Source organism: Trachemys scripta, chromosome 2 (assembly GCF_013100865.1).
Source record: "Trachemys scripta elegans isolate TJP31775 chromosome 2, CAS_Tse_1.0, whole genome shotgun sequence".
NCBI classification, from domain to species: domain Eukaryota; kingdom Metazoa; phylum Chordata; order Testudines; family Emydidae; genus Trachemys; species Trachemys scripta.
This window is the reverse complement of record NC_048299.1, coordinates 280852770-280868553: the sequence shown is the minus strand read 5'-3', so window position 1 is coordinate 280868553 and position 15784 is coordinate 280852770. Positions and strand designations below refer to the sequence as shown.

The 15784-nt window shown below is 45.9% G+C and overlaps 1 protein-coding gene across 1 annotated transcript in view; it reads left to right on the top strand.

Moving 5' to 3' along the window:
- The window catches only part of HSF1 (heat shock transcription factor 1), a 99025-nt gene that overhangs the window by 10331 nt on the left and 72910 nt on the right, over positions 1 to 15784 (top strand). Inside the window, 1 exon segment of the mRNA XM_034763780.1 lies at positions 6843 to 6951. Within this exon segment, the coding sequence (XP_034619671.1) occupies positions 6843 to 6951 (109 nt within the window).

The window sequence follows — 15784 nt, the reverse complement described above, 5'->3', positions numbered from 1 at the left end:
GTCAGCTGGCACCAGCTGGCTGCAGGTGTCTAACTGCAGTGTGAACATACCCTAAGGACGTCACTAATGATACTGATTTTATGTGGAAGGGACTCAATACTACAGTGTTGGGCAGCAGTATAAAACTCTTTGGATGGATTTCACGCTGTGAACGCCTCCTGAATATCATTTGGAATTGAGGGCAATGTCCTATATGTCCAGCTGAGAACACGGACCCCATGTGGATCTTATTGATGGAGGACATGGGAGATCATTCGAAAGCTACTCTCTGCAACAGGGGTCTCATTTCTTGAGCCAGGTTCACTTGGCTCAAAATGAGAAGTGATTAGATATGGAATAAAGCTAGTTCCGTTGAAAACTGCCGCCTTACTATTTTTAACACTCCTCCATTGTAGTTGGAACTGCTCCCCCCAAAGCCAGTCAGGACTTTGGGGAGCCTCCTCTCCCTTGGAGCAGACTGTCTTCAGGGTAAGAAGTTTGCACGGCTTCACCTCCTTGGAGCATTCAGCATATGCCCCTCCGTGCGCTTCCCACAGCGACTCCGCCCAGGCAGGGTCCTGGGGAAGGGTCCTGCACGCACCCCCACTTCGCAGTCAGACGTGACTCTTAGCCAGTCAGTAAAACAGAGGTTTATTAGATGACAGGAACATGGTCTAAAACAGAGCTTGTAGGTCCAGAGAACTGGATCCCTAAGCCGGGTCCATTCTGGGGCCCAGCGAGCCAGACACCCCCGTCTGCACTCACTCCTAGTCCCCAGCCAGCTCCAAACTGAAACCCCCTCCAGCCCCTCCTTCTCTGCTTTGTTCCTTTCCCGGGCCAGGAGGTCACCTGACCTCTTTGTTCTCCCACACCTTTAGCATCCCCTTGCAGGGGGGAAGGGCCTGGCCAGTAGTTGTTAGGCGACAGAGGGTCGGCCAGAAACTGAGGCACCCACACAGTATTCAGAGGAAACATTAAGAACAGTCCCACTTCGTCACACACCTTTACCCCGATATAATGTGATTTTGGATATAACTCGGTAAAGCAGCGCTCCGGGGAGGCGAGGCTGCGCGCTCCAGCGGATCAAAGCAAGTTCGATAGAACGCAGTTTCACCTATAAAGATTTTTTTGGCTCCCGAGGACACCGTTATATCGAGGTAGAGGTGTACCTTCTGAGTACATCTCAATCTTTATTCCCCCCCCCCCACACACACTAATATCTTTTACAAGTGTATCTTGTGTGGAAATTTTTAGGATCTGGGGAGAACAGTATCTTAGTTGTGTGATCTTTAAATTGTACATTTCAGTCTGTTTCCTCTTTGGATCTAGTGACTTCTATTTTCATAAATTATATCTTCAGACCAATTAGATAACCAACACTTAGTAATTCTTAGTTTTTTCTATGAGAGCTGGCTGTCTGGGCTTAAAGGTTGTCTATGATTCTTTTAAAAATATGTAAAAATGGCACATTTTAAGGCATAGACCAGCTGCCTGTGTGTATTGCAGATCTCATCTGCTTGCTTTGGCAAATTACTATAGTAAAAGCTGTATTTTCAGAGAGAATACATCTGTGGGAGAATGAATTATATTACAGCAGAGCAGGTGCTCTACTAAAGTTAAGTCACTTACCATTAAAAAGATGACAATTCTAGGTACTCAAATTCACATGTTGACTTGAATCAACTTGAAACCTCATGGGAGTTTGGGGTAAGGTTAGTGGTCTATGTACCTTAAGTTTGAATTTCATGGTTTTCAGAGGTTTCACTTTAGTCACTGAGAAGTGTGAGACGCTACAAGGGAACCGTAGCTCCATGTTAACAAAGTTTTAGGGCATTTAATTATTTTCTGTCTTGCATATCAACCGTGGTGGTGAGGTAGGAGCCAGAAAGATCTGTTGAATTTCTGGATCCCAGATAATATGCTTAGGACTACCAATTACAAAGAGTCATTTTTACTTCTAAATTGGGCAGATTTAGGCTGGAAGATAATAAAACAAATGTTGAACCTCATGATGTGAGAGCATAACCACACTTAAAAGTTTTTTAAAATAAAATTTTAATAGCCTCATGCCATTTTCAAATGACTGTCATGGTTGATCAACTTCCTTTTTGCTCAGATCAAGTTTAAGTGCTTGGTGTGATTCATAAAAAGTAGTGATGTTTATTAAAGTTGTGTGCTCATTCAATTTTGCTGTTCACATCTGTGCGACTTCACCACCTTCGGCTAATCTTAATATAGTAACATTTACATGGTACTATTCAGAGTAGAAACACAAAAATGGGCCAGTTGGTGTTAGTTTGCAGCTGCAAATAATTAAGAAAAATAATCAAATTTTTAATCATAACTTTCAACTTTTTCCTAGATTTTGGCTTTTCCTGCTCATTTGTTTCATGGGGTGACTAATAAACTCATAGACTGAAAGACCAAAATCTAAAGGATGTTTCTCATAAACCAGCGCAAAAAAATCGCATTTCTGAAATCTCCGGTACAATAATAGATGACCTAGATTCTGCAGAGCAGCAGTACGTCTCAAGCTAAAACTAGCCCATTGTTTCAATAACCATGGGCTACAAAGCTTTCTGCTCCATCTTGATACTTGGGCATAGCGTCTTTTGGCACTCCCCTGGTTCTCGTTGTTTTTTCAGAATGCCTTTATGCCAGGCAGAATGTTGAGCCTTAGCATGTACAATGTTAAACACAACTTACTATGCTTGGAGGCACTCAGCCGGACCTTTGTGTGTAACCAGGGCCTGCGTGCTAATTAAAGCAGGTGTGTAAAACTGCTGGCCTATACCCCCAGGGCTGATTCAGGTTATATTGAATTCCAGGTTTTCATTTTAAAATGTTTCTGATCGAAATAACCTGACTGTGAAAAACAATGTAACTTTGTCTTAACCTGAAACATCTCTAAGAAATGCCAAATATGTACATGCACTTCCGGCAATTATGCATGCATATTGTGACAGGGTCAGGCCAGATGGCTACAGGAGAGTGTTAGAAGGCAGATCTATTAGTCCCAGATTAAGTAGATCCCTTTTCCCTGGGTAAGGTAACGGGGCAATTCCAGAACAAGCAGGAACTTGCTGGAACCAATTAAGGCAGGCAGGCTAATTAGGACACCTGGAGCCAATTAAGAAGAAACTGCTAGAATCAATTAGGACAGGCTGGCTAATCAGGGCACCTGAGTTAAAAAGGACCTCACTTCAGTTTGTAGCATCCATGCAAGGAGCTGGGTCTTAAAATGCCCTATGTGATTTCTTCCTTGCTGAGCAATGCTGAATGCAATAGTAACTTCTAACATAGTTTAACTACAGAAAGGCCATATTTTATATTTGATTTTTATGGAAACCACACACTATCGGTAGGGGCATATCCACTCTGGATCAAGTGCAGTGTTTGCCCCCAAATTTGTAATACAGGCCCACAAACCATAATTAAAAACATAATTTGGACTGCTCTACAGAATGTTAGCTATCCTTGGATTAAAGCATCAGGCATACCTCAGATTTTCACTTTACTACATTGATTTTTAGATCATAGTTCTATTTTCCTAGCTATTGCCTTCGCCATCTGGATGAAGGCAAGAGTTTGTGGATGCGTTAGCTCTGTGCTGGGAACAGGGCATGCATGCTCGGTGCATGCAATAGGCATGCATCACTGAGAACGTTGAGGAGAGTGAGAATGGGCATGCTCTGTACCAGGATGGATTTGATTTACATTACTAGGCAGGAAGACTCGATTTAATCATGGATTTCTACATAAAAGTGCATTTTTGTTGGTCTAACCTTAATACATATTCTTCACAGTTCAGAGATAGAGGTAGGTTTCATTTTTACAAGTGATTTATTTTAACTAAATTCAAACATTCATATGCTTATTTTGTTAAAATATTATATGTTTGCTGTTGAAGAAAAAAATCCAGAATACATAACGTTGTTGTTTTAGTTAAATGAGACATTTACATTGTTTTATGTTCTCCTCCTAATCCAGCATGGCAAGGAAATCCTCCAAATATTAATGATTAACCTGTTGAATTGGAGAGAGTTTACCTCCCCATGACTTCATAAATATCTGCTTCAATTACCTTTGGTAAATGAAATAACCAAACAATCATCCATTTTCTGATATAGCTGTAAAACTAATCTGAAAAGTTTTCAAAATAAATCACTCTGAAAATGTATAGTGTGTACCTTCTAAAAATGAAACCTACCTCTATCTCTGAGTTGTGAAGAATATGTATTAAGGTTATAACAACCAACAAGAATGCACTTTTATATAGAAATCCATGATTAAATCGAGTCTTCCTGACTAGTGATTTAAATCATAATTTAAATCAATTTGATTTAAATCAAATCCGCCTTGGTGGTAAGCAACAAAAATCTGTCTCATAAGAGACAGGTGGCTTTGGTCCTTGCTAAAGGATGTTGAGTTATGTGACCTGTGCATTGGAATGATATGCGAAGAATATTGTCATAAACATCACAAAAGAGCATGACCTAATTTAGTTTTGAAGAAGTAGCTCTGACTTTAAAATATCTTTTAATTTAGTTGTTGTACTAAATGGAAGAGGGGCTTAGAAAATCAGAACACTACCTTTTTTCTCTCTGTTTGGGTGGTGCAACATAGAGTGAGTGCCCTTCTTCATTTGAACTAGAGAGTCTGATTATTTTTTTACAATGTAATGATTTGTCAGCAGCTTGGTTTTCATCTGGCATTACCGTCAGATTTTGTACTTTTCTGTGTGTGGAATTTCTCAGCAGGGAGATGGATCAGTGACAGAATTTTGCTACGAAAGAAAATCCAAGTCGTAAAAAATGTTCAGGGTTCATCTCTTTCTGCCAGAATGAAAATATTTTCTCTTCCTGTTTTGTAGATACTATATTTTGACAGTTATTCCTGCCTGGTGTGCTAAAAAAGTAATGAAATTGTACTCAATAAAATTGTCCCACATTTTTCATACCAAAAGGTGGAAATGTTACATTACTGGGCCTCTGCTAATTTTGAGGCAGGCTGTGTTTTTATTGGTGATGAACTTATTTTCCAAAACTTTACACCAAAAACGGCTGAAGGTTTCAGGAAGGGATGTAGCAGCATCATTCTGGCTGTGTTTTACTAATACCTCGTTTTAAATAAACATGCAGAAAACTAACAGAGGTCTCTCTGAAAAATTAAACCTCTTTAGTCTCAAATGCTCCCTTTCCCTAGTCTGGAACTGTGGGTAATACTCGTAGCTGTTCTGGTCCTTGCTTTTACAAAATATCATGCAAGTCCTTCATTTCCGGGCAGCTGTGCTTGAGTGTCATCTTGCAGTATGAACATGATATACTTTCTGGGATTGGCAGAATGTTTGAATTTGCTTGGCTGCAGCTGTTGAGTCCAATGTCTGCCCAGTTTAGTTCTCTACGTAGCCCTGCACTTCACTCAGAGATGTTATTTGCTGCAGCTATAGATGTGAGAAGTCAGTGGATTGGGACAAGTTGCGGAAAATGAGGAAATTGGTTTAGTTATAGCTTGCTTAATTTCCCTACGTTTTTAATCCCAACTGAGTCCTATGTTCCTGTCAGACTAGTCTCTAGGCTGCAGTCATCAGATTGTTGGTTGCATGACGCTGGTTGTCTCCTTGTTTCCAACTACTAAATTAGTGGATAGCTAAAAATATGTTAATTATAAAGCTGATGTTACTTTTCCCCATAAGCAACTGTGGTTGCCACAAGGATCTATTCCAGGCCTGCACAACATGCGGCCCAGGGGCTGCATGCGGCCCGCGTGGGCTCACTGTGCGGCCCACGGGGGGGGGGGGGGGGGGGGGGGGGGGGCGGGGGGGGGGGGGGGGGGGGGGCAGGTGAGCCGGCAGCAGGGGAGGAGGCGGCTGAGGAGGCAAGCGGGTGGACAGTGGCAGGGGATGAGTAGGCAAGCTGGGGGAGGGGGGCTGAGGAGATGAGCGGCCGGGTAGGGGACTGAGAAGGCAAGCGAGCGGGCAGTGGTGAGGGGTGAGTAGGCGAGCTGGGGGAGGGGGGCTGAGGAGGCGAGCGGTGAGTTGGTGGCTGACCTGTTCTACTGATTTGGTCTGGCTCCCATCCCCTCTCCAAGGGTTGCAGCTGTCTGGAGGTGCCTGCCTTCCACGCCTTCCTCATTCACACCTCATTCATTCAACAGGGCAATTGATTACCAAGTGGGGGGAAGATCTTATTCTACTTCTAGCAAAAAAGACATTTTTTCTTTTACCTTAATTATACTACCTTAGGGGCCCGCTATAACATATTACCAAGGTTCAATACTGCTGTTTTGGTGGGGCAGCGCTGGGAAAGGAGGGCTTGTTTCTGTGGGGCGGGCAGCGCTGGGGGGGGTTGTGTTTCAGGGGGGCTGGGCGGCACTGGGGGGGGTTTCAGTGGGGCCGGGGGGTTCGGCCCTCAGCTGTTTTCTTTGGAGTAATATGGCCCTCGCCGCTTTACGAGTTGTGCAGGCCTGGTCTATTCTGTAAGAGAAGATGGTCTATGTTATCGTAACTTGGAGGGGAGGCAGTCCAGGAGAATATAAAGATATGGTCCAGCGTATGAAAGTTTGAGAATTGCTTGCCTCGATGACTTATCCTCCCCCCTACTTTGCAACGCTTCTTGTCACTACCACCTAGGTCATGCATTACTATTGAGTAACGTGATGCTCTGCTTCTGTAGCACGCTCATCTCCAGCCAATCCACAGAGTGAGCCTGATCAGAGAGCCACAGCGTGCTGTGTGACAGAGAAGAACATTGCCATGGGGCAAGCCTGTTGTATTTAAATTGAAAAAGAGTAACTTGAGGGAAGCTCTAGTCAGTGATGCTGTGCAGTTCCTAACGAGTCACTTTCATTTTGTGTTTTGACAGAGTGGAAACAGCTTCCATGTTTTTGACCAAGGCCAGTTTGCCAAGGAGGTGCTTCCAAAGTACTTCAAACATAACAACATGGCCAGCTTCGTACGTCAGCTCAACATGTGTAAGTACCTCTTAAGCATGAGGCCTATGCCTTGCTGCAGTGTTCGCCTCCTCTGCCTACCTCTTTCTTTAACTGGAAGGGCAGTATGGGAACATTCTGGTTTGGTTGGGTTGGAAGCCTGTTAGCTTTGAAGCTTCTCATTATCAGATTTGGTGGGAGGGAAGGGGAGCTGAGTGCACTCATACAGTTCCCTTGGCTCTTCGAACGAGAGCCCTGCACCTTTCACTAGCCTTTCGGTGCTGACGCCCGTCCTTGCCTTGGGCACGTACACCCTGTAGCCAAGAGGGGTCCCATCTGGAATTCTCCCAGAACCTCACTTCCTTTCAGTTAGCCTGAGCTCAACGCGTTTGACAGGCTCACTGATTGCTCGTCAATTTCCTTAGGGGGCAGCTGCCGTGTAGGTCACTTTAAGACCCCGACCAAACCTGACCTGTTTAAAATAACTTCAGCTAGTTCTGGAGTCTCTCCACATCTCGTACTTGCTCTTTTCTATGGCTCTGTCCCCTCCCCTGCTTATGATGATCTAAGGAGGGAAGGGCAACGGGAGGCAGCATCTGCCTGCCTGTGGTAACTGTTGCTGCTGGAAACAGCAGTGCCCTGAGAAAGGGAGGTAAGAGCTCCCTGGCCCGTCCCAATGAGAAGCATCGCCAAAGAAATCCAAGCCTGCCATGGGGATGAAGAGCTCAGCGAGTTGGTTATATCGGAGAGTTGGACTCCCCTCTACTCTCCTCCCTGTTCTGCTGTTGAAAGTGGAGCGGACGGTCCCCTCCTCAGGAAGCAGAGCCAAGCTCCTACCCCCTGCTGGCAGGCAGGGGAGTGGAGGTTGTGAGGCCCTTTTTCCAAGAGGAGGAGAGCTCATCCATCTGGCTCGACTTCACATAACAGCCCATTGACCTCTCCAGCACTGTTCCCTTGCTGGTCCCATTGCCGCAGCTGACTCCAATGCGGGAGGAGGATGCAACTCGCTTTTTGTGGGGTGGCCACAAATATGGGATCATTTCGGAATAGGATTGACCTAAGCATCGGTGTGTATTAAGGCAAGTGCTGTCTCTTCTGCTTATGCTGCCGGAACCAAGGGGAAGTGATCCTAGTCCTAGAATCAAGAAGAAAGGAAAATGTTATATCCATTTTAAATCACATGGGTTAGGCATTCACTCAGTTGTCAGTTCCCTCCTTTTTCACAATGACAGGAAACAGCTGGGACAGAATCCAGGACTAGCATGGCTTGTAACAGTGGGAATATTTTGTAATATTTGAGTCCTGTTTGTGCCTTAGTTTCCCCTATATGGTGCATTAGCCCAGTGGGTGGAAAAGGGCCAGTTGCTCTGAGCAAGCCAAGACACACAAGTCTGGGTGTCGCATAGTTGTCTGGGCACTAAACCCCATATCAGTGGAGCATTTTAGAAGACAACGGCAAATCCAATTGCCCAGACATTGACGCTTTGCAGCCAACACCCCCGAGGGATGCAGATTTCCCCCCCTCTCCACAGGGAAGATGGGCACCGTTCCCCAGCTGGAGTACAGAAGACTGGGGGTTTACGTGTTGGCTGCTGGAAGGAGTTGGGGCTCTCACCTGGTGTCTGACCAAGAAGGTCAGATGGAGAGACAGAGCTTGAACCACGGCTTGGCTGGGCTCTGGGCTGATCAGAATGGACTGTTCTTGTAACCTTCAGTTCTGTAACCCTGAGGACTTACTGTGCTGGGTTCCAGGTAACTAATAAACTCACTGTTTTGATGATACTGTGCGAGTGTCCCTGCCAGTGCTGGGCGAGGTGCAGTAATCCCGGCAGACTGGACAAGTCTCCATCAGGAATCAGTCTCAGTGGGCTTGCTGAATGGAGCTCACTGTGTGAAGCAGGAGTGCTGAAGACCCAGAGGTCCAGTCTAAGAAGGCACTGGAGCCACGTGGCTTACCTGGAGGAAGAGTGAGACCCTTAGCAGGTCTGGCACCCTGAAGGGGTTCCTCCGAGAGTCTGTTCCGAAGCTAGGGGCATAGCACCAATCCTGTGGATCCGTGACATGGGTATGTTGTTAAAAGTCAAGAAATAGCATGTTCTAAGCTTCAGTAGCTGTCACTCCCTACGGGTAACTCAAGCCTGGTCTGTGTAAACAAACTGTACTACAAAGGGTACCAGTATAGTTAAAGCCGTACAGCTCCCCTCGTGTGAATGCAATGTTATCAGTATAAAGGTGCCTTTCCCCTGTAGGGAAGGAGGGGTATGCGTTTTACTGATAATACTTTGCCCATACTAGAGGTCTCACCATTTATCTATTTCGGTAAAAAAATTGCACCTATAAGTTGAATCCATAAATAGTACAAACATTGTGTGTAGAGTGTTGAGGCCTTAAAGTGGAATAGAAAAAAAGCAAAGAAAAAGGATACTTTGAAAGACCAACTGTAGTGAGCTAAGAGCTTCCCATCCCCACTGCCAGCAGAATTTTTTCTGGCTTTCATACTTGCATAGTCATGAAAGCTACCTAATCTGTTATAGCAACTCTTCCCAGAGTTTTCCAGTAGTCTTAACCCAAACAGTATTACCCCATAAGCAGAGCAACCTTGAACAGTCTCGGAAGATAACGAGTCCAGTTCTCAAAACAAAGTTCCCAGCATGCACCGGATGGTTCTTAGCCAGAGTCGTGGGTTGGGGTTTTTTTTGGGTTTTTTTTTTTTTTTTACACCATTTCCAGAGTTCCAAGGTAAAAAGTCCCTAGGCCTGAAATTCACACCCCTTCTGTGTAGTGAGCTCATGTCGTGTCAGGTTAGTCACTACGTTTTTGTCCTTAAGGTGAAGATTAGACATTCCTGCTTTTATTGAGATGTATAATAATCTTCCTGAGATGCACTGCCTGGGAGACCATTCTTACTGTGAAACATCTGTACAATACAAGTAGCTTTCTAATGCACTGGGACTATACTCACAACTCTCTGTTCCAAAAATAAGCTAGCGTTTGAATGTCCTTTCTTGTAAATTTGTCTACATTTTTGGGTGCTGTCCCTTGATATGATGATGATGGAAAGTCAGGTGGTGAATAGGTCCCAGGGAGATAAACCTTGACAAGGCTTTAAATACACAGTGCTCTTCCTGAGAACAGTCTCTTGCCGGAATCCCCCCCTCACAACAGAGCTGAGAACAGAGGCAAACAATAACTTCTTGCTTTAGACGGGGAAAAATGTGTTCTAGTTAATTGTCAAAACTACAGCTCTTGCTCCCATTGGCATGTAAGGAACTGAAGGATCAGCCAAAGCATTCTTAGTTCAAGACTGTATTTTTAATAATGATCATGTTCTTTCTCCTCTCTGTTGCAACAGGAATTGATTTATCTGGGGGAGGGAGTTGGAATTGTGGTAGGTGGCTGTTCAGTTTTTAACTTTTATCTAGGCGCGAAGTTAAAGAATTTGGACAAATCCAGACTGAAAGGTGATTTCAGAGTGTCCCAGACCAACTTGTCCAGTTTGCTGGAAGAAAAATTGAGTTTGATTCTGTGGATTAAAATTGTTGATTAGCAGAGGGTGTGCAGTGAGTTTATTGGAATCTGCTTGTTTGGTTTTCATAGTATAGTAATGTGGCTGTTGCAGTAGTATCTTTCTTGAATTGTTCAATGCTTATTTAGTAGAATTTTTCAATTCCATAATCTTGTATTTCTCCCAAGTAACGTTTCAGTATAAAAATATGATTATATTGGCCCGCAGTGCAATTTGGTAAATTTGAAGTTATCCTGGTTAGTGGCTAATCTGATTAGTTCATTGGGTCATGGTAACATGACTAGTTTAGATTCTCTATCTGGCATTAGGACAGTAAATGCAGTTAGTGTTGCAAGTAATCTACGATAAGCCATAAAATAAACGTTCTAAGGGAAATACGGGGAAGCCTCCTGTTTTCGGTGCTAGCTGGTTTCCTGGGACATGGAGTTTTCATGGAAATACTCCCGAGTAGGAGCTAGCATTCTGGGATGGAGGAGTGGGGGAGTACAATCTGTTCAAAACCTGAAAACCATGTACTCTGTTCTCAAGAAATCTGTCTATTCCCAAGTTAATGCTAGTTCAATGCTCTCTGCAAATGCACTGTGCTGTCTCTTCTGGGGCCTAAACTTGTGTTGCTTAGTGCTCCTTTTACTCTGAGAACATGCAGGGAAGTGCAGAACTGTCGTGTGTGTGTGTGTGTGTGTGTGTGTGAGAGAGAGAACACTGTAGCACTTTTTAAAGATATCTAGGTCAGAAGTTCTCAACCTTTTTCTTTCTGCCACTCCCCACAAAATGCTATAAAAACTCCACAGCCCACCAGTGCCCCAACAACTGTTTTTCTGCATCTAAAAGCCAGGCCCCCATTAGAGTATCAAGCAGGGCAGTTGGCTGGGGGCCCTGCAAAGCTAAGTTGCTTTGGTTTCAGCCAAGGTGGCGGGGCTCAGGGCCCTGGGCTTCAGCCCTGCACAACGGCACTTCGGCTTTCTGCCCTGGGCCCCAGCAAGTCTAACATTGGTCCTGCTTGGCGGACCCCCTGAAACCTGCTCGGGGCCCTGGACCCCTGCTTGAGAACGGCTGCTGTTGGTGACTTTGACTCCTCTTCCCTTCTAGGCCAGCAAAGCAGGAATACGCTGGGATTAGCCTAGAGACATTGCTCAGCTTCCTCTCAGCAAACGCATACCTATATTTACCTTTTGGCTTTAAATTTTTGAGCGAGGCTGCAACATAAAGGATGCCTTTCATATACCCCTCACCTGGAGGCTATATCAAGGATTAGCTTTAATGCTCCAGATGTGGGCTTTAGAAAGTATGCCAGTGTTGTTAGAAATGATGACAGTTTCATTACCTTTCAACACTAGTCCTTTGAATAACTATGGGCCATGATGTCTCCGTGGTTCATGACCAAGGTCTTTGGTTTCTAAGGATCACTTGAATAACAGAGAAACTGGCTAATGTCACTACAGTAATGTACAATTTCTCTAAATCATTTACTTGCTGCTGCAGTGCAGGAAGCTCTTTTCAACCACAGCTGTTGTCTAACTTAAATAACACTTCAGAGCCACCACTCTTGATTTATCCTAGTGGTTTACAAAATTGGCATATTCCAAAAAAATTTTTTGCAGTGGACTTGTATGCTCTTGAGAGTGGTTTTAGATGTTCAGAGTGTGTTTGAAGTTTTGAGTACATCACTGTTACCTAAGCTGCTCAGAAAGCACGTCTCAGCATGTCACTTCTTTCCTTCTCCCACTGAGTAGTAGAATTGCAATGTCACTTTTTTACCAGCAGGTCATATAACATCCATATCAAAAGGTATCCTTATAGCACATCAGTTGTAACAAACCTCTCAAAGCCAGGAAGTTCCTACTTGAGGGCTCAACATTTTAAACAAACAATATAGTCCAAGTTGGTATGCTTATTTATGGTTATTTTAATCCTCCTGTTCTGCAGGGGTGGGGAGGGATTGAAGCAAAATCCATTTCTGAGTTCAGTACAAAAGACCATCTCATATTTGTAGCTTTCTGCTGAAATGTCAAGATCTTCCAGGTGTTTAAATCTCTCCTCATTAACCTTCACTGAATATGCTGTTTACATTTGCTGCCTGGAGTTCTTTCCTAGATCCTCTTCAGTCCAGCTTCTGTCTGTTGCACTCCACTGAAAGCACTCTCGCCAAAGTCTTCAATGTTCTCTTCCTAGCCAAAGCTCAGAATCTGTATCCCATCCTCCTCCTCCTCAGCCTATGGGCCACCTTTGACATTGTTGACCATGCACTGCTTCTTGAAATCTTGTACTCCCTTGGCTTCCATGACTCTGTTCTCTCCTGGGACTCCTCCTTCCTCCTCAATGTCTTCTTCAACATGTCCTTTGGAGGATCCTTCCTATCCTCCCTCCAGTTGTTGTCTGTGGAGTTTCCACAGAACTCCGTCCTTGGACCCCTTCTCTTCTCCCTCTACACCTTATCTCCGGGTAGCCTCATCTGCAAACATCAATTAAACTACTAGCTGTCTGCTGATTTGAAGATCGACTTCTCTCCTTCTTGTCATACTGTCACGACCATGAGGGCCTACCTCAGGAAAGTCTGTCAAAAACAGGGCAAACACCCCAAACTGGTGGTGTATTTTATAATTAGATTTCACCAAACCAGTAACAAATGTGAACCCCTGGACCACTAGAACAGTCTTACCATGGAGTCACAAACAGTTCCCTAGATTCTCCTGTCTATCTTGCCACCCAGACAAGCTGGACTTAGTGAAAAATGGTCACTTACACCAAAAATCACACCACGTTCCCATTGCTTCCAGTCCCAAGAGACCAGTCACTTACCCCAGAGCAACTGGTACTCTAGATCCTACACCAAAGACAGTGCCTGTAGCCAGTCCTGTAATAAACTGTCTAAAGGAAAAAGGAATGAATTATTTACATGTTAAAACAAGCAACCATAGTAACTCATTGGTGAGTCTGTCTAAATCCTAAGAGTGTCAGAGTTGTTGTGATCTGTCTATTCAAAGTGTCTTTCAGGGCAGCCCCTGGGGATCTCTGGCTTCAGTTTTGAGTCTCTGGACCTTCAGAGTTCAAACAGCCAAAAAGATGTGGTTTCTTCTTGTCATGATGATGGGCCAAGTTCACATGCAGGTCTCCTCTTCATGGGTGACGGGAGGGAGAAGGGGAGAAGCAATCAACAAAGTCCACAATGGTTTGTCTGGTGTCCATGGGCCCTCTTTTGTTGGGCAGGAGATAACACCACCTATGGCAAACTAGTATTTCTCACTGGATAATGTTTCTCTCCAGACTGGGGCAGGTGCTGGCTTTACAGTTTCAGACCAAACACTTCAATATTTCCTTATAACATGGGATCTAGACATTATAAATGAGATTAATACACGCAGCAACTTACAAGCATTTCATAGTCTAAACACTAAATCAGGGTGGGCAAACTACAGCCCGTGGGCCGAGCCGCTGGGTTGGGGGCAGCAAAATGCGGCTCGGCCCTGCTCCGGCGCTCCAGCCAGGACGCTGGATCAGGGGCCGCAAAATGCGGCTCCCGGAAGCCGTGGCATGGCCCCACTCTGGCTTCTGCGCGCTCCAATGGGAGCTGCAGAGGTGGCGTCTGCGGATGGGGCAGCATGCAGAGCTGCCTGGCCGCACTTCTGCGTAGGAGCCAGAGAAGGTACATGCTGCTGCTTCCAGGGGCTGCTTGAGGTAAGCGCCACTTGGAGCCTGCACCCCTGAGCCTCTCCCCACACCCCAACCCCCTGCCTCAGCCCTGATCCCCCTTCCACTCTCCAAACCCCTTGATCCCAGCCCGGAGCACCCTCCTGCATCCCAAACCTCTCATCACCAGATCCTGCACCCCAACCCCAATTTTGTGAGCCTTCAGGGCCCGCCATACAACTTCTATTCCCCAATGTGGCCCTCGGGCCAAAAAGTGTGCCCACCCCTGTACTAAATACATTCTTATAAGACTAATACCAATTTTGAGCAAAACTAACATCCAGGTGACCTGGTCTGGTGTCCAGCTAGGAGGCTGTCAGTTCTTAGCTAATGCCTGCAGCCTGGGCTGGAGCCGGCACCTGGCCTGCCAGCAGCATACTTCTGTCCAGGTGAAAATTAGCAATCCGAATATTAGCAACCTGGCTAAAACCGCTTTTAAACTCCCCTCCTCCCCCCCCGTCCCCTCCACGCGCCTCCCCATTACCTCCCTCCGCCATCACTGGACACACCACCATCCCACCACTCAGGCCTGTACTGAGTGTCATCTTGGACTTAGACCTCTCTCTAGAACAGCGGTCCCTCTTACCTTGTCCGTGCCCCAGTAGGGCCGTACCTCCGGGGGATGGGATAAGGAGGCTGGGATTGTGAGCAGGGTCACAGCTGGGGACCAAGGCAAGGGGCCGGCAACAAAGTCCGTGGCCAGGTGTGGTTCTGCTCCCAGCCTCAGCCCCAGAACGGAGCTGGGGCAGGGATGAAGCAGAGCTGGTGAAGAGGTTGGGTGGCATTCCCTCCCCTGCCCCCTGTGGGGACTGTCCTGGGCCCCACTGTGCCCCTCCCCGGAAGTTCCTCCATGCTCCCTTAGGGGGGTGCACCCCTCAGTTTTGGGACCTCTGCTCTAGGACCTCACATCCAAGCTATATCGAAGTCTTGCACGTTCTTTGTGAATAACATCTCTAACATCCCACCTCTCCTTTCCATCCACACAGCTGAGACCCTCTCATCCCAGCTCCTGCAGCATCTTTTCTCTGGCCTGACCAAATGCAGTCTTGCCCCCCTCATATCCATTCAGAATGCTGCTGCAGAGATCATCCCTCCACTGGCTGCCTCTTCTGTCATATTAAACACACTTGTCTTCACTTTCAAGGCCCTTCATGGCCTATCCCCACCCAACCTATCACTTCTCACTCAGTATTGAAAGGTTGATCATGTCTTCCAATCAGCCCATGATGCCAGCCTCCATTGCCTGCTTGTTAAATTGTCAAACACTTCTCTGCTTTTTCCCAGGCTTCCCCACAGGCATGGGAGGAGCTTCCTGTAAACAGTCTTAAAACTGCCTCCTATTCCTCCTCCAAACTGCTTTGCTGTCATGCCTCCAAAACACTTGACGACAGGCCCGCTGCTGATGTGCTGAGGCCACTGCCTGCCATGCTAACCAGTATTGTCCTATTAGTTCCCTGTTGTTTGGTCAGTGTCCAGCTGTTGAGCTCTCTGGGGCAGAGATTTTTTTTGTTCTGTTTGTCCAGCACCTAGCACAATGGGGGCCTGGTCCATGAGTGGGGTACCTAGGAGCTACAACGATACCAGTAATCTTCCCCACAACCCCAAGCTAATACTCAGTTACCAGACTGCCTCTTCAGGACGGTATTGCTGCAGCGCTGCGTG